Source organism: Carcharodon carcharias, chromosome 27, assembly GCF_017639515.1.
Source record: "Carcharodon carcharias isolate sCarCar2 chromosome 27, sCarCar2.pri, whole genome shotgun sequence".
In the NCBI taxonomy this organism is placed as follows: domain Eukaryota; kingdom Metazoa; phylum Chordata; class Chondrichthyes; order Lamniformes; family Lamnidae; genus Carcharodon; species Carcharodon carcharias.
In genome coordinates, this window is record NC_054493.1 from 18,014,083 (window position 1) to 18,038,949 (window position 24,867).

At 42.4% G+C, this 24,867-nt stretch overlaps 2 protein-coding genes and 1 long non-coding RNA gene across 6 annotated transcripts; 2 read left to right on the forward strand and 1 right to left on the reverse strand.

Moving 5' to 3' along the window:
- Nucleotides 1-874: 874 nt before the first annotated feature.
- Nucleotides 875-4,795, reverse strand: LOC121270484. Of its 2 annotated transcripts, none has more exons than XR_005941554.1 (2): nt 3,573-4,795; nt 875-3,485 (listed from the first exon to the last, which is right to left on the reverse strand). It is a non-coding gene; the product is annotated as an uncharacterized LOC121270484 (long non-coding RNA). The 2 variants fall into 2 exon arrangements; XR_005941553.1 differs by having other exon boundaries at nt 1,108-3,485; nt 4,385-4,795.
- Nucleotides 4,796-5,062: 267 nt separating this feature from the next.
- Nucleotides 5,063-9,976, forward strand: LOC121270477 (gastrula zinc finger protein XlCGF7.1-like). Its single transcript, XM_041175800.1, has 2 exons — nt 5,063-5,309; nt 6,271-9,976. Exon 2 carries the CDS (start codon nt 6,573-6,575, stop codon nt 7,344-7,346), a length of 774 nt encoding a protein of 257 aa, XP_041031734.1. The 5' UTR covers nt 5,063-5,309; nt 6,271-6,572; the 3' UTR covers nt 7,347-9,976.
- Nucleotides 9,977-13,063: 3,087 nt separating this feature from the next.
- LOC121270478 (zinc finger protein 391-like) lies at nt 13,064-15,469 on the forward strand. 3 transcript variants are annotated; one of them, XM_041175802.1, is made up of 2 exons: nt 13,064-13,134; nt 14,304-15,469. In XM_041175802.1, the coding sequence occupies exon 2, from the start codon at nt 14,622-14,624 to the stop codon at nt 15,378-15,380; it is 759 nt and encodes a 252-aa protein (XP_041031736.1). In that variant the 5' UTR covers nt 13,064-13,134; nt 14,304-14,621; the 3' UTR covers nt 15,381-15,469. The 3 variants fall into 3 exon arrangements, with proteins under 3 accessions (XP_041031736.1, XP_041031735.1, XP_041031737.1); XM_041175801.1 differs by having other exon boundaries at nt 13,091-13,747; XM_041175803.1 differs by having other exon boundaries at nt 13,096-13,183.
- The last annotated feature ends 9,398 nt before the right edge of the window (nt 15,470-24,867 follow it).

Genomic DNA, 24,867 nt, shown 5'->3' on the forward strand with positions numbered 1-24,867 from the left:
ACTGTTCTTAACACATTTACATCCTTCCTTAAACAAGGAGACCAATACTGTACACAATACTCCAGATGTGGTCTCATCAGCGTCCTGTACAATTGAAGCATAACCTCCCTACTTTGTACTCAATTCACCTCACAATAAATGATAACATTCTATTAGCTTTCCTAATTACCTGCTGTACCTGCATACTAACCTTTTTGTGATCCTTCTGAATCTTAGAGCCCTGCCATCTCTTACCATTTAGTTAATATGCTTTCCTTTTATTCTTCCTGCCAAAATGGACAATTTCACACTTGGCCACAGTATACACCATTTGCCAGATCTTTGCCCACTCACTTCACCTATCAATGTCACATTGTATCCTCCTTATCTCTTCTCAAATTACTCTCCTCCCTATCTTTATGTCATCATCAAATTTAGCAACCATATCATCTGTCCCTTCATCCAAGTCTTTTTTTTATAAATTGTTAAAGGTTGAGGCCCCAGAACTGATCCCTGTAGCAGACCACTAGTTACATCCTGCCAACCAGAAAAAGACCTATTTATGGCTACCCTCTCTTTCCTGTTAGCTAGTCAATCTTCTATCCATGCCAATATGCAACCTTCTACACCATGAACTTTTAGTAAAGTCTGACATGTGTAGTGGAAATGATAAGGTGCCAAATCAAAGATTATTATGGAATTATCACCCTTGTTGGTGAGCCCTTATTCCGAATCCCTAATTCCTACAGTTTCAAATTTTGAGGTTGACCAGAGCTTGAAGGTCTCTCTTCCCAGTACGTTTATCTTCATTGCACATTCTTCACATTCACAGCAATTAAGGTTTTACACCTTTACAGCAAATAAAACTCAGTCTTTTACGATAACGACTGATCAGTTAATTTTAACTCAATTAAGGCTCACGACTTTATTTAATCCTCTGTTACTGACTGGTCGTTAATGAATACAGCAATCTTTAATTAATACATTTGATTAATACAAGATAGACTGGTTCAAAGAGACAGTTTGTGAAAGACAATAGCTTTCTTTCTCACTGATCTTGATCAGATTGAACAATGAGCCTTATTCTTGAGCTGGACTTTGACAGAATATGATGTCCTGAAGCTTATCAAAATTAGAAAAGAGTTTATTTGTTTAAACAATTTCTGCTAGCACTGCATTTTTGAGAAATGTACAGCACTCATTTTTAAAATACAGATCCAGCTTTTACAATAATACTTTGATTCACTAATGATAAATTATTCAAGGTTCACTACTGAATAATCATCTATTTCATGACTGGCTTCTAATACAAAATCAATATATAATTAATAAAGAAAAGTTACAGAATGCAAAAAGGCTGCAAGAAGCCACATGCTAATGGTTTCTTGACTTTGTTACTTATAACAGTGAATACAGTATGAAAGTTTGATTTTTAAAACAAAATTTTAACTACCCAGGCCTACCTACAGTTTCCCACATTACAACAGCGATGACACTTCAAAAGTATTTCATTGGCTGTAAACTGCTTTAGGAAATCCTGTGGTTGAGAGGTGCTATAGAAATGCAATTTTTTCTAATTGTCCATAAACTTTGATATATTACACACAATCCCTTCATCAAAATCATCGATAAAGATTAGTCTGAACATTGTGTAATAACCATGTCTTTGATACCATCTTGAATATTATGTAAAACTTCAAACACACTATATCCTGGATTATTTGTTTTAAAACACAGCGAGTTGTTGTGATTTGGAATGCACTGCCTGAAAACAGTGTGAGAAGCAGAATTGATTCCAACTTTAAAAAGGGTCCTGGACAAATTCTTGAAAGGAAAATAAAACTGCAGGGCGACTGGATTAATTGGGTAGTTCTGTAAAGAGCCAGCATGAACATGATGGGCCTAATGGCCTCCTTTGGTCGATGAGCCTCATGGGCATTTAAAGTGAGTGGGAATGGCCTGGAATCTGCTTCTAATGAGGTTGATGGAAGTGGAGATGATGGATTGATTTCAAAAGGAAATTGAGTGGACAAATAAACCTACAGGGATGTGGGGATGGAATAGGGCAATGGGACTAATTGGTTTGCTCCAGAGAGCTGGTTTGCAATTGATTGGCCGAAATGCCCCATTCCTTACCCTAATGACTCTATGGTCTAGACAGAGGAATTTCAGCTGCTTCAGTCTCTCCAACTAACTGAAGACCCTCATCTCTGGTGCCATTCCTCTTAATCCTGTTTCCAGCCTCTCAAAGAATTTCAAATCTTTCCTTAAATGTGGGGCCCATATAGAGGGTTCTATTCTAGAGGGATATAATTGAAAAGCAGGGAGGGTATGTTCAACTTGTTTAGAACCATGGTTAGACTACACTGAGAGTACTGTCAACATTAATGATCTCCCTTTAGAAAAAGGAAATAGAAGCACTGGAGAGGGGGCAACAAAAAGTCAGGATAATAATACCAGAACTGAGAGCATTTTCTTCAGGGCTGGTTTTCTCCAGAAAAGAGAAGACTGAAGGGTGACCTGATGGAAGTCTTTAAGATTATGAAGAGGTTCAATAATCCAATAGAGCTTTATTGAGAAACCTCTTCATCCAGCGAGTAGTGAGAATGGAATTCACTACCACAGCAAGTGGTTGAGGTGAATAACATGAATACATTTAAGGGGAAACTAGATACATAAATGAGGGAGAAACAAATAGAAGGATATGCTGATGAGGGAGTGAAGAGGGGTGGGTGGAAGCTCATGTGGAGCATAAATACTGATGTAGACCATTCTACCTAAACTCTTTCCCCTGCCTTATCCCCGTAACCTTGCAAATTCTCTCTTTTCAAATAACAATCCAATTTCCTTTTAAATACCTTGATCGAACCTACCCCCGCCACTCTTTCAGAAAGTTCATTCCAGACTCCAATCACCCTCTGGGTGAAAAAGTTTTCCTCACATTACTTCCTCTTTTGTCCATTAATTTGAATCTATGGCGTCTAGCTCTTGATGTTCTCTTGAGTTGGAACAGTTTCTCACAAATTACTCTCTGGTGTGTCAGCAAGTGGGATAACTGAGTGAATCCCTTCCCACACACAGAGCCGGTGAATGGCCTCTCCTGTGTGGCTGTGTCAATTAATTTCCAGCTCATATGGGGCTTTGAAGCTCTTCCCACAGTCCCAAAACTTCCACAATTTCTCCCTGATGCAAGTGGCCTTTTGTCCTTCCAGTTTTGATGATCAGTTGAAGTCTCATCCTGTACACAGAACATGTGTACAGTCTCTCGTCACTGCGAATGGTGTGATATTTTCCCAGGCTGCGTAACCTGAATGCTCTCACTTGGATGTGTGTGTTTCAGTGTTTTCCAGTTGATGTTTAAATCTTTTGAAGCAGACAGAAGAGGCAAACATTTTTCCATCTAGATTCAAAAAAATTCACATTGTGATTACTTGAGTGACTCTGTCAGATCTTAACGTGATGTTTGTTTTGAGATTTCTGTCTTCAGATCCTCTCCTTCCAATTTCCTGTAAAAGGAGTTTACATGAGTCAACACTGTCATTAGAGGATAGAATTTCAGAACAGGCACTTTGAGTTTCTATGAATATTTTTACTTCTCTCATTCCTGAAAAGTTGTAAGTCTCCATTCCACAAACTATCTCTCTAATCTCACTTTACTGTCCCTATATACACTCTCCAAGTTCTCCTGAAGGTGCCAGTCCATGCTGATTGACAGAAACATGCTCACTGCTTCCTGTCCAGGACATAGGGCCATGAAAATGGATTGGAACTCAGTTCATATGTGGATGGTGGAATTGGAGATAATCAATGATTTCAAAATTAAATTGGATGGACACTTGAAGGAAATAAACTTGCAGGGTTACCAGGACTTGGAGGGGGAATGGGACTGACTGGATCGCTCTACAGGGAGTTGGCAGGGAATTGAGTAAAACAATAGTCTCTGTCTGTGCTAGAATGACTCTATGACTGGAAATATATAACAAACCTACAGTACTATGTTACAAGACTAGAAATAATAAAGAATGAACTTTACTACAGAACCATAAATGACATATCTGATATGTTCCATATAACAACACTAGACACATCTCTGTTGTTACAATCCCCATGGAGAACGATAACCTTAAAATAAAGAAACAAATTCCCAGGCAACCTCAACGGAATAAACTGAAGGGCAAGGCTTCACTTTTTAAAACTTTTACTGTAACAATCAAACTAAAATCAACATAAATTTGGCATGCATTAAAAAAGAAAGTTGTTTTTAAAAATAGAGCTAAATTTCACTTTAAATAGCTCATACAATAAAAACAGCTTCCACAAAAATCACAAGCATTTCCCCCCTCAGCACATATGACACTGATTCCAGTTACAGAGTCCCACAACTCTCTGTATTTCCAATGTTTACATTCTGTTCCTTTCCTCTCCTGGACGTTGGACTGAAGTCCCTTCAGAGGGCGGTCTTCCCACAGCCCATTTCCATAGGCAGCCCCAAGAGTAACAGCCTCTGGATCTCTCACTGTTGGATTCCCCAATCAGTCTTTTTGCTCTTCTTTTCCCAGCTGCTCAGACCTCCTCCCTCTCCATCTACCACTCACAGCTTCACTGTTCTGTTACTGAATTGTTCCCTTTTCTCTTGAAAACCTCAACCTCTCAAACCCTGCCTGTTCCTCTTCTCTTTCTTTTCAACGCAAACAAACTCTCAAATCCTGATCTCTGGAGGAAATTTAAGTCTGTGTGAAGCGCCATCGTCATTGATACAAAACTCGTCCTCTGATTGGCTGGTGGACAAAAGTCCTTCCGGTTCTCCAGCACTTTCTATTGGCCGCAGCCTTCAGTCGGTTGCCTGGAGATCTCGAGGAGGTGTAGGGGCTCCCGTGGTCTGCAGACGTCACCGCGGAGCAGAGTGATTCCTATTGGCTGATTCAGGCAGTGTTCCAACGTGGACGTCACAATGACTCAGTGGTTCGTCCCCAGTACACGGTGTCCCATTGGGAGCAATAGCTCTGGTTACAGAAGCAAAATACTGCGGATTGGACAATAGCTTAGCGCGTCTAGAGGTCAAAGTCTCGCCCGCCCCCACGTGGGCACGGGTTACGCTCCCTCATTGTGGTCGGACCTGAATTGACCAATGGGAAGAGCTGGTGGACCTGAATTGGGCTTTGTGCCAATGGCTGCACGGAGCTTCCCCCATTGTCTGAATGTGGGTGTTGGACAATGAGTTTGTGAACATGTTCATTACTGCCCAGCAAAACTGTAATGAGCAGATTAACAAGCTCTGAATGAAGATTTTGCTTCATACACACCAACACTTCTTCCTCTGTCCCACTTCTGTGAGTAAAACACTTTCTTTTATCCCCCTTTCCATTTATTTTCTAATTATGGTTTAAATTGTTGACTTGCAGGAGCTGAAGAGAAAATATGTGAATCCAGGGAGGGTACAGACTCTGGAAAGGTTGGCCCAGGTCTCTCTCTCTCTATTGAAAACATTGAAATCCTTTGCTGCTTCAGCTCGACACATTTATTTGTCTGGCTAAAAGGAAGGCCTCTTTCCTAATGTTTCTAATTAAAGAAGTGGTTTCCCCAGGAGATGGATGGCATTTTAGAGGACAGCAAAGTAATATAAGACTGAGATATGTTTAGTGTTGTCATATGCTATATATTACATATATTTTAATGTTTCTGTAATAAAATACATTTATCATTATTTCTAGTCTTGTAATATAGTACTGTAGCTACTTTGTATATCTCCAGTCATAGTGTCATTACAGCACAGAAGGAATCCATTTTGGCAACTTGAGTCCATGACAATTGCCTGTCGAGCAATTCAGTCAGTCAGTCCCATTCCCCCACTATATCCCCAGTCCCCTGCAAGTTTATTTCCTTCAAGTGCCCATCCCATTTCATTTTAAACTCATTGATTGTCTCTTCTTCCACCACCCTCGTAAGTGGAGAGTTCCAGGTCATGGCCACTCATTTCCTAAATAAAGTTCTTCATCACATTACCCATGTATCATGTAATACAACACTCTATATTACATGAATTTTTGTCCAATAGATATATAGAACTGGTAAGCATGGACCTGACGATCAGCATGAATTTGCACCTTCAGGAGAATCGGAAAGGTGTATATTAGGTATAGTGGAGTGAGAATGGAGGGAGAGTGAGTGCGATGGAGATTTACAGCTTTTAGGAAACAAGAGAGGAAAGAATGATCCAAAGAAAATAGAATTGCCTATTTCGAATTTCTATCCTGTACTGATAGTGATGAAGTTTGTAAACTCTTTTTGCAGGACATTAGAAGAAGTGGATTTGCAGACAGATTATCAAAACAAACGTCATGTAAGAATCTGACAGTCACCTGATTCATTGGGACCTGAATATTATTGGCCTTTGAATATAAAAGAATAATTTTTTGTCTGCTTTGCCTGCTTCAAAAGATTTTAAACATCAGTGTGCCTGGAAAACCACTGAGACGCAGAGACCCTAGTGAATGTGTTCCAGTGCATCACACCATTCATAGCGGGGAGAGGCAGTACACGTGTTCTGTGTGTGTGGACAAGGCTTCAACTGATCGTCAAACCTGGAAAGACAGATGGAAACCAGTACCATGGAGAAACAGTGGAAATGTTGGGATTGTGGAAAGGGATTCCGGGCCCTGCCTGCATTGGAAACCCATCGACGCATTCACACTGGGGAGAGGCCATTCATGTGCTCTGTGTGTGGGAAAGGATTCAGATCCCCATCTGCACTGAAAGTTCATCGGCGTGGTCACACGGGGGAGAGGCCATTCACCTGCTCTGAGTGCGGGAAGGGTTTTCTCCAGTCATCTGATCTGCGGACACACCAGCGAGTTCACACCAGGGAGAGGCCGTTCACCTGCTCTGAATGTGGGAAGGGATTCACTCAGTCATCCAACTTGCTGACACACCAGCGAGTTCACACCAGGGAGAGGCCATTCACCTGCTCTGAGTGTGGGAAGGGTTTTCTCCAGTCATCCGACCTGTGGAATCACCAACTAGTTCACTCCGGGGAAAGGCCATTCACCTGCTCTGAATGTGGGAAGGGATTCACGCAATCATCCAGCCTGCGGACACACCAGCGAGTTCACACCAAGGAGATGCCATTCACCTGCTCTGATTGTGGGAAGGGATTCACTCAGTCATCCAACCTACTGACACATCAACGAGTTCACACTGGAGAAAGGCCATTCACCTGCTCCGAGTGTGGGAAGGGATTCACTCAGTCATCCAACCTGCTGACACACCAACGAGTTCACACTGGAGAAAGGCCATTCACCTGCTCTGAGTGTGGGAAGGGATTCACTCAGTCATCCAACCTGCTGACACACCAACGAGTTCACAACTGATTTCAAGTCTTGGATCCTGCTATTATTGCTGCTGATCAAATTCAGGACTTAGCCATGTTCATTCTGACACTTGGTGAAGTGGGAGAGTCAGAGGGTTTAATCCTGCTAGACTGCCTTTGCTTCCAGTGGGCTGCTGGGGCTCTTTGAGCCTGGAAGTGCACATTTCCACTGAAATGGTCTGCAAAAACTGAAGAAGTAGATTTATTTTATTATCCTGGATAGTAAATAGTGTTTTTCCTACCATTACAGGTAGATCTAAAATAAATACATTTGTCTCTGTTCCACAGCACAGGGCCAGATCAGTGGGCTCAATTGGTCTGTGTCAGTATTTATGTTCCTCATGAGTGTCTACCCACCCCTCTTCATCTGCCCCCATCAGCATATCATTCTACTCCTTTCCCCCTCATGTATGTTTGTAACCTGGCTTAGATTTTATATTTTATTTGAGTTGAATACATGTGACCTGCAAAGGACTAACATGGTCAAGACACCATTTTATTCTGACATGTGAACAGAAAATAAGCCATTTTGATGTTGCTAACCTGTTAACAAACTAATCCAATCTAGTACTGGGAGGTAGTCACCGACGAGCAACAGATGATTTTATTAGAAGAAAGTACCTGAATTACTGTCTGCCGATCTGACAGAGTCACTCAATTCATCAGGACCCATATATCATCAGCCTTTAAAAGTGGAAGAAGAAATGTTTGTCTGTTCTGTCTGTAGGAAAAGATTTCAAACATCATTGTAACTAGAAAAGCACTGGGACATACACACCCAAGTGAGAGAGTTCCAGTGTACTGACTGTGGAAAGAGCTTTAACCCATTACACAGCCTGAAAAAACATCAGTGTTCACAGCGGGAAGAAACTGTACATGCGTTCTGTGTGTGAACGAGGTTTCAACTGATCATCCAGCCTGGAGTGACATATGGACACCTGCGCTGTGGAGAAACCGTTGAAATATGGGGACAGTGGGAAGTTATTCAGATCCATGTCTGTGCTGGAAATTCATCTGCACAGTCACCATAGGGAGAAACCACTCACCCGCTCTGTGTGTGGGAGAAGATTCATTCGACTAGTCAACTTCATTTCACACCAATGTGTCCACTCTGTCATGAGACCCTTTAAATGTTCCGACTGTCAGAAGAGCTTTAAAAGAAAACAAAATCTGCTGATGCACCAGCGAGTTCACACAGGGGAGAGACCGTACACCTGTCCTGTGTGTAGGATGGCATTCACTCAGTAATGCAGTCTGTTAGATCACTAGTGAGTTTACAATGGGGAGAGACCATTCACCTGCTGTGTGTGTGAGAAGTGATTTACTCAGCCTTTCCTCCAGCTGACACACCAGTGCACTCACACTGGAGCGAGGCTGTTCATTTGCTCCATGTGTGGGAAGGGATTCTCTTGTTTGTTCACCCTGCACACACACCAGTGCATTCAAAAGTGACTGCAGGCATTGGATTCTGCTGTTCTTGCTGTGTTAATCACCTCCAGGACTGAACCATTTTCATTCTGACAGTTGGAGTTTGTTTCAGTTAATGTTAATAATCCCTGTAACTGGGCTGAGGCTTAATATTCTGGATTTAGGTTAAATAAATCAGCTTTGTGTCTAACACACAGTGTGCAAGTCCTTGATTTCTCTCAGATAAGAGGAGACTGATTGATCTCCTGTTACTGATAAAACTCATGGTGTGGGGATAACATAGCGTAGATAGAAGATTGGCTGACTAGCAGAAAACAGAGAGTATGCATAAATGGGCCTTTGTCTGATTGAAATGATGTGACTAGTGAGGTCCTGCAGGGTGTCTCAACATTTTACAATTTACATGAATGACTTAGATGAGGGAGCAAAGGTACGATAACTAAATTTGCAGGTGACATAAAGATGGGTAGGAAAGTATGTTGTGAAGAAGAGAAAAGGAGTTTGCTGACGAATGTAGATAAATTGAGTGAGTAGGCAAAAGTCTGGCAGATGGAATATAATGTGGGAAATTGTGAAGTTGTTCACCTTGGCATGAAGAATAAAAAAGCAGAGTATTACTTAAACAGAGAATAGCTGCAGGATTCCGAGCTGCAGAGGGATCTAGGTGTTCTGGTGCATGAATCACAAAAAGCTAGTATGCAAGTACAGCAAGTATTCAAGATGGCTAATGCAATGCTAACATTATTACGAGAAGAATTGAAGTTAAAAATAGGGATGTTATGCTTCAGTTATACAGGCCATTGGTGAGACCGCCTTTCGAATATTGTCTGCAGTTTTGGTCTCCTTATTTAAATGTAAATGCATTGGAGGTGGTTCAGAGCAGGTTTACATGATTGGTACCTGGAATGAGTGGGTTGTCTTATGAGGAAACATTGGACAAACTGGGCTTGTTTCCACTGGAGTTTAGAAGAGTGAGGGGCGACTTGATTGAAGTATATAATACCCTGAATCATCTTGACAAGGTGCATGTGCAAAGGATATTTCCTCTTGTGGGTGAGTCCAGAACTAGGTGACACTGCTTTAAAATTAGTAATCACCCTTATAGGGCAAAGGTGAGGAGAAATTTTTATTCTGAGAGTTGTGCAACTTTGGAACTCTACCTCAGAGGAGGTGGAGGTGGGGTCACTGAATATTTTTAAAGTGGCGGTGGTTAGATTCTTGTTACACAAGGGAATCAAAGATTATTGGGGGTAGATAGGAATGTAGAACTCAAAACACAAACAGATCAGCCATGATCTTACTGATGGTGCAGGCTTGAGGGGGTGAATGGCCTACTTCTGCTCCTATTTCATATGTTTGTATGTTCCATTTTCGGGTCTTTTATACTTTGTTAATGGAAGACTTGTATTTATATAGCGCCTTTCAAAACTTCAGTATGACCCAAAGTGCTATGCAGCCAATTAAGTTCCTTTGAAGTGTTGTCACTGCTGTAATTTACAAAATGCAGTCGTGAAATTGTGCACAGCAAGATCCCATCAGTAGAACTGTGACTTTGACCAGGTAATCTGTTCAGTGATATTTGTTGAGGGATAAATATGAAGCAGTACACCAGGGGGAACTCCCCTGCTCTTTCGAATAACATCATGGGAGCTTTTACACCAACTGAGAGGGCAGATGGGGCCGTAGTTGAAGGTCTCATCTGGAATATGGGACGCCTGAGAATGCAGTGCTCCCTCAGTACTGCATCAAAATATCAACCTGGAATTTATGCTCATATTTCTGGATATGGATTTGAACTCAGCCTCCTGACTCAGAGATAAAAATGCAACAACTGAGCCACAACTAACACCTCATCATTACTCTAGATTATTTCAGTTCTCATACCTTCAGCTACTCTCATGGACAAGTGTAAGATTTTAGTTCAGGATTCACAAATTATCTGAAAAGGGGGTCGAAGGCATAGGTGATTTAATGCATTTTATTAAGAAGCAACAGTTTAGATATGATACATCAGTTAAATCATTAGAAAACACATGATCCATAACAGGTGAGAATAGTTTACTGGTCCCTGAATGGACAAATGGATGGCGAAAAGCAGGGGATCCTGATCTCCGTGGCTGGACGTGGCAGTCTCCTCGGAATGGTTTACTGGTCCTGGATCAGGGGGATGCTGATCTCCATGGCTGGAGGTGGAAGTCTCCTCGGAATGGTTTACTGGTCCCGGATTGGGGGATGCTGATCTCTGTGGCTGGAGATGCCAATCTTTTCGGAATTACTACTCGGAATGGACAAACAGATGCACGAAGCTGATCTCTGTGGCTAGAGATGGCAGTTTATCCATTTCTCAGTCTCAGTCTCCTTGAGCCAATGTGTTCTGCCAAAGCCTACATGGACCTGGATCTTTGAGAAGCTCTTTCTTGGATGAAATGATTTTCAAAAGCCCAAGTCCAGGCCATTCATATACCTTATTTTGGGGATCTTAATGACAATCGTTTATTGAATTTTCCACTCACAAGGGACAGATATTCAAGGAAATCCCTTGTTTCCTTTGGAAGTTCATGAATTCATTTTTTTTCTATCCGCTGACGTGGACGTTGCTGGCTCGGTCACCATTTATTGCACATCCCTAAATGCCCTTGTTCAGAAGGCATTTAAGACTCAACCACATTGCTGTGGGTCTGGAGTCACATGTAGGCTAAACCAGATAAGGACAGCAGATTTCCTTCCCTAAAGGGCATTAATGATGGGTTTTTATGACAATAATTCCATGGTCATCATTAGACTTTTAATTCCAGAATTTTATTGAATTTAAATTCCACCATCTGCCACAGTGGAATACGAACCCTTTTCCCCAGAGCATTATCCTGGGTTTCTGAATTACCAGTCCAGTGGCAATACCACCATCTTCCCATTTTGTGGCTCATCACGTGCTAGGACATTCTGTTTAACCTTTACTCAGTCAGTTAGTTTTTCTGTGGGGCATGAGAAATTCCCAACCTATCAAGTTTGTCTTGTTTCAGGGTCTGTGCTAGAGGCATGTCTTTGGCAGAGATAATGGCCTACACTGTCCTGTGTTTGTCAACCCAGGAAGCTTTCTTCATAAGAGAGAGAGAGATCTATTCCTATAATATTCAATAAATTTCTGAAGACTTCTTACAGATCTCCCCACCTTGAAAAGGTACTCATGTACTGATCTAGTTTCCATTTGAAACCATATAAGATATTCACCTCAACAGCTTCCTGTGGTAGTGAATTTCACTAAACACTAACCTGAGTAACCACTCTCTAAGTAAAGAAATTTCTCCTTATTTCCCTATTGGATTTATTAAGGACCATTTTGTTCTTACAGACCTAGATTTTAATTCATCCATAAGTGGAAACATTAGTTCCACTTCTACCCTCATAATTTAAAGAAACTTGTGTTAGATCACCTCTCGTCACTTTTCAGAGGATCAAAAACCTAACCTGATAACGTTTTCAATAACTGTAATCTCTTAGTTCAGATATCAGTCTTAATAATCCTTTTTTCTGCAAGCTCCAATGCTTCATTGACTCTTTAATTGTATAGGACAATAACTGTGTGCAGCATCCTAAACAAATTGAACATAATTTCATTATTTATGAATTTTGTAACCCTAGAAATAAATCTCAGTCCGTTGTGAGCATTTTTACTTGATTTGTTGACTTGCAGTGATGTTCTTCATTATTTATTCACCTGTATCCAGAGATTGCTTTGCTCCTCTATTACATTCACTTTCTTATTCTCTAAGGTCCAGGTATTCTTTGTATTTTTTCTCTCAAAGCATATCGTTGCATCTTATAGTTGTTCAATTTAATTTGCCATCTAACTTTTCAAATGCTTTCTTGTATGATGTTGCATTCTTCCTCAGTGTTAGAAACATTGTTTGGTATCAGCTGCAAATTTTGACATTATTCCCAAGTCCAGGTCATTGGTGTAAAATATGAATAACAATGGCCTTAGCATTGATCCTTGTGGATCACCACCTTTTTCCAATCTGAAATTGTGGGGGGGGGGGGGGGGGGGTGAATTGAACAGATTGCATCAAGGAGGAGGGTACAGGCATTCGGTTTCTAAATAATGTAAGTGCCAATTTTATGTATTGCCCCCTGGCATCGATCTCAACTGGGATGCCAGAACATTACGTTTTTCGCCGGCAATTCAAGCCATCAATGGCGTCTGCTTTACCCATAACACTCCGAAGGTCCCCTATCAATGACTATTGGAGTCCAGTGCGCAGGTGCAGTGTGGGTGTGCGCTCTGAGCATGCTCAGTGTCAGTCATGGTGACGGAGAGAGGAGGAGCGGACGGTTCGGGAGGCGGGAGGAGATTGTGAGCACAGGTTAGGAATGGAAACCGCGGCTGGACTGGGAACTGGATCAACTTCTGGGGTAGGCCCCAGGCCCCGTGTTTACCCCGCGGTGACAGGCCCGGGGGGAGGGAGCGATGGAGCCGGCGGCTGGACGGGGAGGATTTGGAAACACTTTGTGGATCTGCAAACCCTGAGGAATAATTGTCAGCTCCTGGTTTGCAGCTGCGGGGCTTCTCCCTCCCGGGAACAGGCCCAGGTTAACGGCCGCCATCCTGGGTCAGCGAGTGGAGGATGGTTCACATCAGAGGATGGGGGAGGGGAGACAATAAATAAGAGGTTACACTTTGGGCTCAAATCTGATCTGTGGGAAGGAAGGAAACCCTGGGAGGTGGGCGGGTAGGATTCAGAAACACTCGCTGGAGGCCCCAAACCCCCAATAAGAACCTGCAGGTCCCGCGTTTGCAGCTCGGGGTCTTTTTCCTTTATGTGCGGCCATCTTGATTGAAGCAACAGAGAGTGGGCAGGGCTTCAGGGTCCCAGTGACCAGGAGAGAAAATGATTGATTTTATTCACCTGCACAGTGTGGCTGGAGAACTGAATGCAGCCAGATTGCAGGGAGAGAAAAAAAAAACTGGGAGTTGAGGTAAGAAATGGTGGAGATGGTGTGATGGGTTCAGATTTTAGTCCATGGAGATGCAAGTGTGTGTGGGACGTGGATTTACAGTTTGGCGGAACAAGAGGAAAATATGTTCCATCAAGGGGAAGCGAAGGTGCAGTGGTAATGTCACTGGACTAGTAATCCAAAGGCCCAGGGTAATGCTCTGGGGATGTAGGTTCAAATCCCCTCATGTCAGCTGGTGGAATTTGTATTCAATTAATAAACCTGGAATTATAAGCTCGTCTCAGTGATGATGACCATGAACCTGTCTTTGAGAGTTGTAAAAACCCATTTGGTTCAGTAATGTCCTTTAGGAAATCTGCCTGCTCTGATCTACATGTGATTGACTCTTAAATGCCCTCCAAAATGGCCTAGTAAGCTACTCAGTTCAAGGGTAATCAGGGATGGGCAGCAAATTCTGGCCTTCCCAGTGATGCCAACATCACGAGAAAGAATATTTTAAAATACTGGGATTGTCTACTCTGAATTTCCACACCCTGCTTACACTTACAACGATTAATTTTGTAAACTCTTTTTGCAGGTATTAGAAGGGAAGGATTTATAAATCTAAACAAGCATTTTGGTTTGAGTCACTTGATTATTTTGGACCTGAATATCATGAACCTTTGAATGAGGAAGGAGTAATGTTTGTCTCTTCAGTCTGTGGAAAAGATTTCAAATATCAGTGTGACTGGAAAAGCACAGAGACACACACACCCGAGTGAGAGTGTTCCAGTGAACTGACTGTGGAAAGAGCTATCACACCATTCACATCGGGGAGAAACCATACATGTGTTCTGTGTGTGGGTGAGTCTTCAACTTATTGTCCAACCTGGAGAGACACAAGGACAGCCACACCATGGAGAAACCGTGGAAATGTGCGGACTGTGGAAAAAGATTCACTTCATCATCCCGGCTGGAAATCCATCGACGCATTCACACTGGGGAGAAGCCATTCAGCTGTTCCGTGTGTGGGAAGGGATTTACTAAGACAACCTACCTGATGTTACACCAGAGAATTCACACTGAGGAGAGGCCCTTCAGCTGCACTTACTGTGGGAAGAGGTTCAACAGTTCATCCACCCTCGCAACACACCAGCGAATTCACACTGGGGAGAAGCCATTCACCTGCTCTGTGTGTGGAGAGGGATTCACTCGGTCGTCCGGCCTTTGGACACACCAGCGAGTTCACACTGAGGAGAAGCCATTCAGCTGCACTCACTGCGGAAAGAGTTTCGGGCAGTCGTCCACCCTCACTGCACACCAACGCACTCACACTGGGGAGAGACCGTTCACCTGCTCCGTGTGTGGGAAGAAGTTTTCTCAGTCATTTGATCTGGTGAGACACCAGCGACTTCACACTGGGGAGAGACCTTTCACCTGCTCCCTGTGTGGGAAGGGATTCGCTCGGTTATTCACCCTCCAGTCACACCACCGAATTCACACTGAGGAGAGTCCGTTCAGCTGCACTACCTGTGGAAAGAGTTTCAGGCAGTCATCCAACCTTCTGACTCACCAACGCACTCACACTGGAGAGAGACCTTTCACCTGCTCCTTATGTGGGAAAGCTTTCACAAGGTCCTCCAGCCTGCTGAGACACCAGCAAATTCATCAGTGACTGCAGGGGTTGGATTCTGTTGTTATTGCTGCTGTTAATCACATCCAGGATTGATACTATTGTGGAATATTGTGTGCAGTTTTGGTCTCCTTACCTAAGAAAGGATATACTTACCATAGAGGGAGTGCAGTGAAAGTTCACCAGACTGATTCTTGGGATTGCAGGATTGTCGTATGAGGAGACATTGGGCTGACTAGTCCTGTATTCACTGGAGTTTAAAAGAATGCAAGTGGATCTATTTGAAACATAAAATTCTGACAGGGCTGGGCAGACTGGATGCAGGGATGATGTTTCCTCTTACTGGGGGTGGGAGGAGCGGCATTGGGGGTGTCAATAACAAGGGATCCGTCTCAGGATACTGGGTAGAACATTTAGGACTGAGATGAGGAGAAACTCCTTCACTCAGTGCGTGGGCGAACCTGTGGAATTCTCCACCACAGAAGGTTGTGGAGGCCGAGTCATAGAATATATTAAAGAAGGAAATAGATAGATTCCTGGACTAAAGGTATCAAGGGGAATGCCGAGATATTGGAAGGATGGCGTTGAGATAGAGGATCAGCCATGATCATATTGAATGGCAGAGCAGGTTCGAGGGCCGAATGACCTACTCGTGCTCCTATTTTCTATGTTTCTGTATCAGGTTTGTTCCTGCTTATGTTAACAACCCCTATAATTGGCTGGAGTTTAACATTCTCGAGATGTCACTGATTTTCGTGGCTGTCCCTTTTTAAAAGCCCCATCTGTGATCTTTCCTCTCTCAACCGGAACTCGTTTACAATAAAATAATGAACTTTCATTTCAATCCTAAATTGGTCTTTGGTGAAAAATCTACAATTCAGTGTCTGAAAGGTTTGACTGATTAACATCTCCAATTAGAAACTGTTGATTAGTCTTTGCTGACAATTCTTACTGACTTCCACATTCTTCACAGTGATACCTCCGTTATGAAATTAAATTATCAAAGAAGAATCAAAATAGTAAAATATTTTACAGGGCACATCAATAAAAGCTTAATCGATCAATATTGATATTGATGAAGTTTGGAAGTCGCTGATTTCAATCATTTCTGACACAGCAGCAGCAACATTTGGTAAAGGTGGAACCCACAACAAAGACTGGTTTGAGAACTAATCAGCAGACATGATAACTGTCATTGAAGTAAAAAGCAAAGCCTACCTGATGCACAACATAGTCCCAACAGCTAAAACCCTCTGTAACTTGAATGTAGCCAAGACAGTTGTGTAAAAGACAGAAGATACTGTTCAATGTCATGAGGCTATTAGTGTCTATAATATTTTGGAAAATATTTTTCTTTTAAAATAGAGGTTTAGTCTGTGGATATGTCTTAATTGGATAAAAGCTAGTCTGGGTGCTTTGAAATGTACTAGTTTTGTTACGCAAGAGAGAGAGCATGCATTTGCATTTTTTGAATAGAGCATTCAAGAAGTGGTGTGAAAATTGACACTTTTTTAGCAGCTACCAAACAATATGTTCATATTACTCATAAAATTGGTATAATGAAAGGGGTGAAGTTCAAAGAGGTTGTTGATACAATGAGAATTAACATTCAATGGGGCTGGTAGGTATAACTTGAGTAGTTTTTGGGTGTGCAGGCAGAGGCAATGTAAGGTCAAAAGGCAGCTGCAAGCCTCCAACTGGCTCCAAAGTGAAAACCTCATTTTGAATTTGTGAGGTGAAAATACTTTACCTGTGGTGTTTGGTTAAGTCTATGGGTTGCTGTTGTCTTAATGGAGATTAGTTTGGGAATTTGTTAAAAACTATAACAGTAGTAATTTGTAGCCATGTGTATATGTTTTAACCTGTGTAAATTAATAAATGTTTCAATTAGTTTAATGTAAAACCTCGAGAACTGATGGTCTGATTCCTGAATTTAAGGCCCCACCTCAAACATAACACTTAAAATTATAGGTTATGACAGTTGTTTAAAGTTTTCCTCTGGGATTTTTAAATAACTCTGCTTTACCAACTGGATTGGTCATAACAGCAAATAAACACTGGATTGACCTGTGTCAAGAAATTCAACCAGCCTGCGATGTCGTCAATCTATGTGCTATGTGTGATTGAATAAACAGGGCACTTGGTCCGACATCACCAAAGTTGTCCCCCTCTGAAATCACATGGTGAAGTGCTCACCAACAGAAGTAATCAGATATCCCACTGGGTTGTACATTACTGTGATCTGTACACCCATGAGATGGACATCTCCCAGTCTCTGTTTGACTCTCCAGTAACTTCCTGTTATGGTTAGTTGGACAAGGAACCCTCATGACTTGAGCTTGAAAAGGCCATTGATTGTTCAGCAAACAGAAAGTTACCCGGCTTAATGGAATTCCAGCTGAACTGCTCAAGCACGGAAAGTCCCATCTATTGTTAGCATCCACTTTTCTGTTGGGAGTAGGAACCATTCCACATGCGTGACACAAAAATCATCACAATAACCAAAAACAAAAGGTGACAGAAGAGATTGTGACTACAGGGCCATCTCACTCCTTAGCATCACTAGAAAGACCTTCACTAGGGTCATGTTTTAAAGACTTAACCTTTTTGCAGACCGAGTCTATGGAGAAGCTCAATGATGTTTCTGTGCTGGTAGATCTACAGTAGACATGATCTTCTCCATATACCAGCTACAAGAGAAGTTGGAGGAAGAAGGAAGGAGGAGCATAGTGATAGGGGATTCATTAGTTAAGGGAGCAGGGAGGTGTTCCTGCAGCCATAGACATGACTCCAGGATGGTATGTTACCTTCCTGGTGTCTGGGTCAAGGATGTCACCGAGTGGGTGCAGGATATTCTTTTGGGGGAGGGTGAACAAACAGAGGTCATGCTCCATGTTGGTACCAATGACTTAAGTAGGAAGAGGGATGTTGTCCTGCAGACAGAATTTAGAATAGGTAGAAAATTAGCAAGCAGGACCTCAAATGTATTATTCTCCATATTACTTCCAGTGCAATGTGTAAGTGAGTATAAAAATAGGAGGTTAAGACAGATTAATGCGTGGCTGGAAAGATGTTGCAGGAGAGAGGGCTTCAGATACCTGGGACTGGCTCTGAGGGAAGATGGCACCTGAACAAGCCGGAAGGGTTGCACCTGAACAGAGCCAGGACTTAGCTCCTTGATGTGTGTTTGCTAGTCTTGTTGTGAGGGATGGGGGAGGCTTCCAACTAATTCAGCAGGGGTGTGGGAACCAGGAGAGAATATTAGAGAGTAATAATAAGGTGTAAAAAATACTGGGAGAGACAGATAACGTGAGAATAGCAAATAGTAAGGAAACAGGCGGAATCGGAGTGAGGAAGAAAGTAATGCACTCAAAATCAGGGTTACACTACATGTATGTGAATGTACGGAGTATAGTAGATAAGATTGCTGAGTTACAGGTGCAGATTGCCATGTGGAAATATTACGCTGTGGTGATGACAGAGACCTGGCTCAGGGAAGGGGAGGACTGGGTGTTAAATATTCTTGGGTACAACATGTTCAGGAAAGATAGGGCAGGAAGAAAAGGAGGAGGGGTGGCTGTATTGATTAATGATAGCATTGCATTACTGGAGAAAGACGATGTCCAGAGAGTTCAAGGACAGAATCAATTTGACTAATGTTAAGGAACAAAAAGGGTGCAATTACATTGCTTAGTGTAATCTATAAACCGCCAACTAGTAGGAAGGATGTAGAGGAACAAATCTGCAAGAAAATAGCAGAGAGTTGCAAACATTAGCTATAATGGCGAACTTTAATTTCCTGAATATAGACTAGGATAGTGGCAGTGTAAAGGGTAGAGAGGGGCATGAGTTCCTAGGGTGTGTTCAGGCGAATTTTCTACAGCAGCATGTGTCCAGTCCAAAAGAAAGGAGGCACTGCCAGACCTGGTTCTTGGAAACAATGTGAGCTAAGTACATCAAGTATCAGTGGGGGAACATTTAACAGACAGTGATCATTCTATGATAAGGTTTAGGATGATGCTAGAAAAGGACAATGTGCAATCCAGAGTAAGAATAATTAACTGGGGGAGGGCTGACTTCAATGGAGCAAGAACAGAACTGGGCCGGATAGACTGGAACCAAAGGTTGGTGGGAAGATGTAGCTGAACAATGGGCTACCTTCAAAGAAGAAATGGTTCGAGGTATATTGCCTCAAAAGGGAAAGGTAGGGCAATCCAGAGCTTCCTGGATGAAAAATGAGATAGAAATTAAGATAAAGAAGAAAAAGTGTGCTGATGACAGGTGTCAGGTAGAAAATACAATTGGGAACTAGTCAGACTACAGAAGGTTCAGAGGGGAGGTGAAAATGCAGATAAGAGAAGCAAAGAGGGATCATGAGAAAAAAGCTGGTAGCCAACATAAAGGGGAATGCCAAAGTCTTCTATAGGCACATAAAAGGATGGTAAAAGGAGGAGTAATGTCGATTAGGGACCAAAAGAAAGGATTACACATGGAGGCGGGGGCATAGCTGTGGTGTTAAATGAATATTTTGCATCTGTCTTTACCAAGGAAGCAGATGCTACCCAGACAGAACCTCTGTCGCTGGAAGGGTACAAAATTGACAAGGGTGAAGTGTTGGTTGAACTGTTGGTACTTAGAGTTGACAAGGCGCTGGGACTGGATGAGATGCATCCAAGGATATTGAAGGAAATAAGAGTAGAAATTGCAGGGGCACCGGCCATAATCGTTCAGTCTTCCCTTGACTCGGAAGGTGCCAGAGGATTGGAGAATTGCAAACATCACGCCCTTGTTCAAAAGAAGTTGTAAGGATAAGCCCAACATTTACAGACCAGTCAGTTTAACTTCTTTGGTGGGGAAGCTTCTATTGATTAGGAAGAGCCAGCAAGGATTTCTAATGGGGAACAAAACCAAGAATTGCTGGAAAAACTCAGCAGGTCTGACAGCATCTGTGCAGAGGAAGATAGAGTTAATGTTTCAAGTCCATATGACTCTTCATCAGAACTAAAGAAAAATAAAAATATGGTGTTTAATGGGGGGTTGGACAGGTGGAGCTGGATCGAGGGCCAGTGATAGGTGGAGGCAAAGGAGAGATTGCCAAAGATGTCATAAACAAAAGGTCAAAGGGGTGTTGATGGTGGTGATATTAGCTAAAGGATGTGCTAATGGTGACATTAAGGATAAAAAGCAGGATGAGCAAGTGACGGATGGCCCTAGTGGGGGTGGAGTGGGGGGAGGGAATCGAAATAGGCTAAAAGGTGGGGATAAAGCAATGAATGGAAATAATTTTTTGAAATAATAATAGAAATAGGTGGGAAAAGAAAAAAATATATATAAAAAATATATAATAATTCTTAGAAAAAAGGGGTGAGGATGGAGGAGGCAGTTCATGATCTGAAGTTGTTGAACTCAATGTTAAGTCTGGGAGGCTGTAACGGACTCGAACATTAACTCTGTCTTCCTCTCCACTGATGCTGTCAGACCTGCTGAGTTTTTCCAGCAATTTTTGTTTTTGTTTCAGAATTCCAGCGTCTGCAGTATTTTGCTTTTTTCCAAAGGGGAAATCCATAAGACCATAAAACATAAGAGCAGAAATTAGGCTATTCGGCCCATCGAGTCTGCTCCTCCATTCAATCATGGCTGATAAGTTTCTCAACCCCATTCTCCCGCCTTCTCCCTATAACCTTTGATCCCCTTACCAATCAAGAACCTATCTATCTTGGTTTTAAATAAATTCAATGACCTGGCCTCCACAGCCTTCTGTGGCAATCTATTCCATAGATTCACCACTCTCTGGCTAAAGAAGTTTCTCCTCATCTCTGTTCTAAAAGGTCTTCCCTTTACTCTGCGGCTGTGCCCTCGGGTCCTAGTCTCTCCTACTAATGGAAACATCTTCCCCACGTCCACTCTATCCAGGCCTTTCAGTATTCTGTAAGTTTCAATCAGATCCCCCCTCACCCTTCTAAACTCCATCGAGTATAGACCCAGAGTCCTCAAACGTTCCTCAAATCGTGTTTAACTAACTTGCTGAAGTTCTTTGAAGAGATATCAGAGAGGGTTGATGAGGGTAATACTTTTGATGTGTTTATGGACTTTCAAAAGGCATTCAATACAGTGCTGCATAACAGACATGAAAAATGTTATAGCTGATGGAATAAAAGGGACAATAGCAACGTGAATACAGAATTGGCTGAGTAATAGGAAACAGAGAGTAATGGTCAATGGATATTTTTCTGGCTGGAGGAAGGTTTCTAGTGGAGTTCCCCAGAGGTTGGTATTGAGACCCTTGCTATTAATGATCTAGATCTTAGTGCGCAGGGGAAAATTTCAAAGCTTGTGGATGATACTAAACTTGGAAGTGCTGTAAACTGTGAGTATAGATCTTCAAAAGGACATGGACAAGGTGGTGGAGTAGGCAAACAGATGGCAGATGAAATTCAATGTGAAGAAGTGTGAGATGATGCATTTTGATAGGAAGAACATGGAGAGACAATGTGAAATAAGGGGTACAATTCTTAAGGGGGTGCAGGAGCAGAGGGGCTTGGATGCATATGTGCATAGATCATTAAAGTAATTTGGGAGACACAGCAAAAATTCATACCTAGGAAGAAGAAGCATACTAAACGGAGGACAAGGCAACCATGGCTGACAAGGCAAGTCAGGGACAGCATAAAAGCTAAAGAGAAAGCATACAATGCGGCAAAGAGCAGTGGGAAGCCAGGGGATTGGGAAGCCTACAAAAACCAACAGAGGACAACGAGAAAAGAAATAAGGAGGGAGAAGATTAAATATGAGGGTAAACTAGCCAGTAATATTAAAGAAGATTGCAAGAGTTTTTTTCAGATGTGTAAAGGGTAAGAGAGTGGCAAAAGTGGACATTGGGCTGCTGGAAAATGATGCTGCAGAAGTAATAATGGGGAACAAAGAAACGGTGGAGGAACTGAATAGGTACTTTGCATCAGTCTTCATGGAGGAAGACACGAGTAACATCCCCAAAATTCAAGAGAGTCAGGGGGCAGAAGTGAGTATGGTGGCCATTATCAAGGAGAAGATGCTAGGAAAACTGAAAGGTCTGAAGGTGGATAAATCAGCTGGACCAAATGGATTACACCCCAGAGTTCTGAAGGAGATGGCTGAAGAGATGGTGGAGGCATTTTTGATGATCTTTCAGGAATCACTGGAGTCAGGGAGGGTCCCAGAGGACTGGAAAATTGCTAATGTAAGCCCCCCTGTTTAAGAAGGGAGTGAGGCAAAAGCTGGGAAATTACAGGCCAATTAGCCTGACCTCAGTCGTTGATAAGATTTTAGAGTCCATTATTAAGGTTGAGATTTCAGAATACTTGGAAGTGCATGGTAAAATAGGGCAAAGTCAGCATGGTTTCATCAAGGGGAGGTCATGCCTGACAAATCTGTTAGAATTCTTTGAGGAGGTAACGAGTGGGTTAGACAAAGGAGAGCCAATGGATGTTATCTACTTGGATTTCCAGAAGGCCTTTGACAAGGCGCCACACAGGAGGCTGCTCAGTAAGATAAGAGCCCATGGTGTTAGAGGCAAGGTACTAGCATGGATAGAAGATTCGCTGTCTGGCAAGAGGCAGAGAGTGGGGATAAGGAGGTCCTTCTCAGGATGGCGGCTGGTGACTAGTGGAATTCCGCAAGAGTCAGTGTTAGGACCACAACTTTTCACTTTATACATAAATGATCTAAATGAAGGAACTGAGGGCATTCTGGCTAAGTTTGCAGATGATACAAAGATAGGTGGAGGGACAGGTAGTATTGAGGAGGCGGGGAGGCTGCAGAAGGATTTAGACAGATTAGAAGAATGGGCAAAGAAGTGGCAGATGGAATAAAATGTGGGAAGTGTGAGGTCATGCACTTTGGTAGGAAGAATAGAGGCGTAGACTATTTTCTAAATGGGGAGAGAATTCGGAAATCTGGAGTGCAAGGGGACTTGGGAGTCCTAGTCCAGAATTCTCTTAAGGTTAACTTGCAGGTTCAGTCGGTAGTTAGGAAGGCAAATGCAATGTTGGCATTTATTTTGAGAGGACTAGAATATAAAAACAGGGATGTGCTGCTAAGGCTTTATAAGGCTCTGGTCAGATCACATTTAGAATATTGTGTTCAATTTCAGGTCCCACATCTCAGGAAGGATGTGCTGGCCCTGGAGACGGTCAAGAGGAGTTTTACGAGAATGATCCCAGGAATGAAAGGCTTAACATATGAAGAATGTTTGAGGACTCTGGGTCTACACTCGATGGGATTTAGAAGCATGAGGGGGAATCTGATTGAAACTTACAGAATACTGAAAAGCTTGGATAGAGTGGACGTGGGGAAGATGTTTCCATTAATAGGAGAGACTAGGACCCGAGGGCACAGCCGCAGAGTAAAGGGAAGACCTTTTAGAACAGAGATGAGGAGAAACTTCTTTAGCCAGAGAGTGGTGAATCTTTGGAATTCATTGCCACAGAAGGCTGTGGAGGCCAGGTCATTGAGTGTATTTAAGACCGAGATAGATAGGTTCTTGATTGGTAAGGGGATCAAAGATTATGGGGAGAAGGTGGGAGAATGGGGTTGAGAAACTTATCAGCCATGATTGAATGGCGGAGCAGACTCAATGGGCCGAATAGCCTAATTTCTGCTCCTATGTCTTATGATCTTATGGTCTAAAGGTGGCAGGACTGGTGAAGATAGCCATTAATAAAGCATACAGTATGCTGGGTTTTTTAAATAGGGGCATAGAGTACAAGAGCAAGGAGATTATGCTGAATTTATATAAGACATTAGTTAGACCTCATCTGGAATATTGTGTACAGTTCCAAGTGCCACAGTTTAGGAAGGATGTGAATGCATTTGAGAGAGAGTGAAGAAGAGGTTTACAAGAATGGTTCCAGGGATGAGAAACTTCAGTTATGAATATAGATTGGAGAGGTTGGGATTGTTCTCCTTGGAGAGGAGAAGGCTAAAAGGAGATTTGATAGAGATGTTCAAAATCATGAGGGGGGCTGGATAAACTAGATAGGGATAAACTGTTCCTGCTCATAAAAGGATAGGGAACAAGAGGGCATTGATTTAAGGTGGTTTACAAAAGAAGCAAATGCGATGTGAGAAAAAGCTTTTTCACTCAGCGAGTAGTTCGAGTCTGGAATGTAATGCCTGGAAGTGTGGTGGAGGCAGGCTCAATTGAGGCATTCAAGCGGGTAATGGGCGATTATCTGAATAGAAACATTGTGCAAGGCGACAGGGAAAAGGCATAGAGCGGCACTGAGTCATAATGCTCATTTGGAGAGCCAGTACAGGCAGGTTGGGCCTTCCTCTGTGCCATAACAATTCTGTGTTTCTGTGGTTATCAAAAGGATTTGAGATCCCAGTTTGAACTGGAAACTCATGGGTAAAATCATCAAAAGTCATTCACCAGCTCAATGTGGAAAAGACTCATATAAAAACCACATACTGCATATGCTGGAAATTTGAAATAATAACATAAAATGCTAGAAAAACTCAGCAGGTCTGGCAGCACTTTTGGAGAGAGAAA

What these genes read in the sequence shown, in the direction of transcription:
- LOC121270478 (XM_041175802.1), top strand. Translation starts at nt 14,622, where the DNA reads ATGGAGAAACCGTGGAAATGTGCGGACTGTGGAAAAAGATTCACTTCA.
- LOC121270477 (XM_041175800.1), top strand. Translation starts at nt 6,573, where the DNA reads ATGGAAACCAGTACCATGGAGAAACAGTGGAAATGTTGGGATTGTGGA.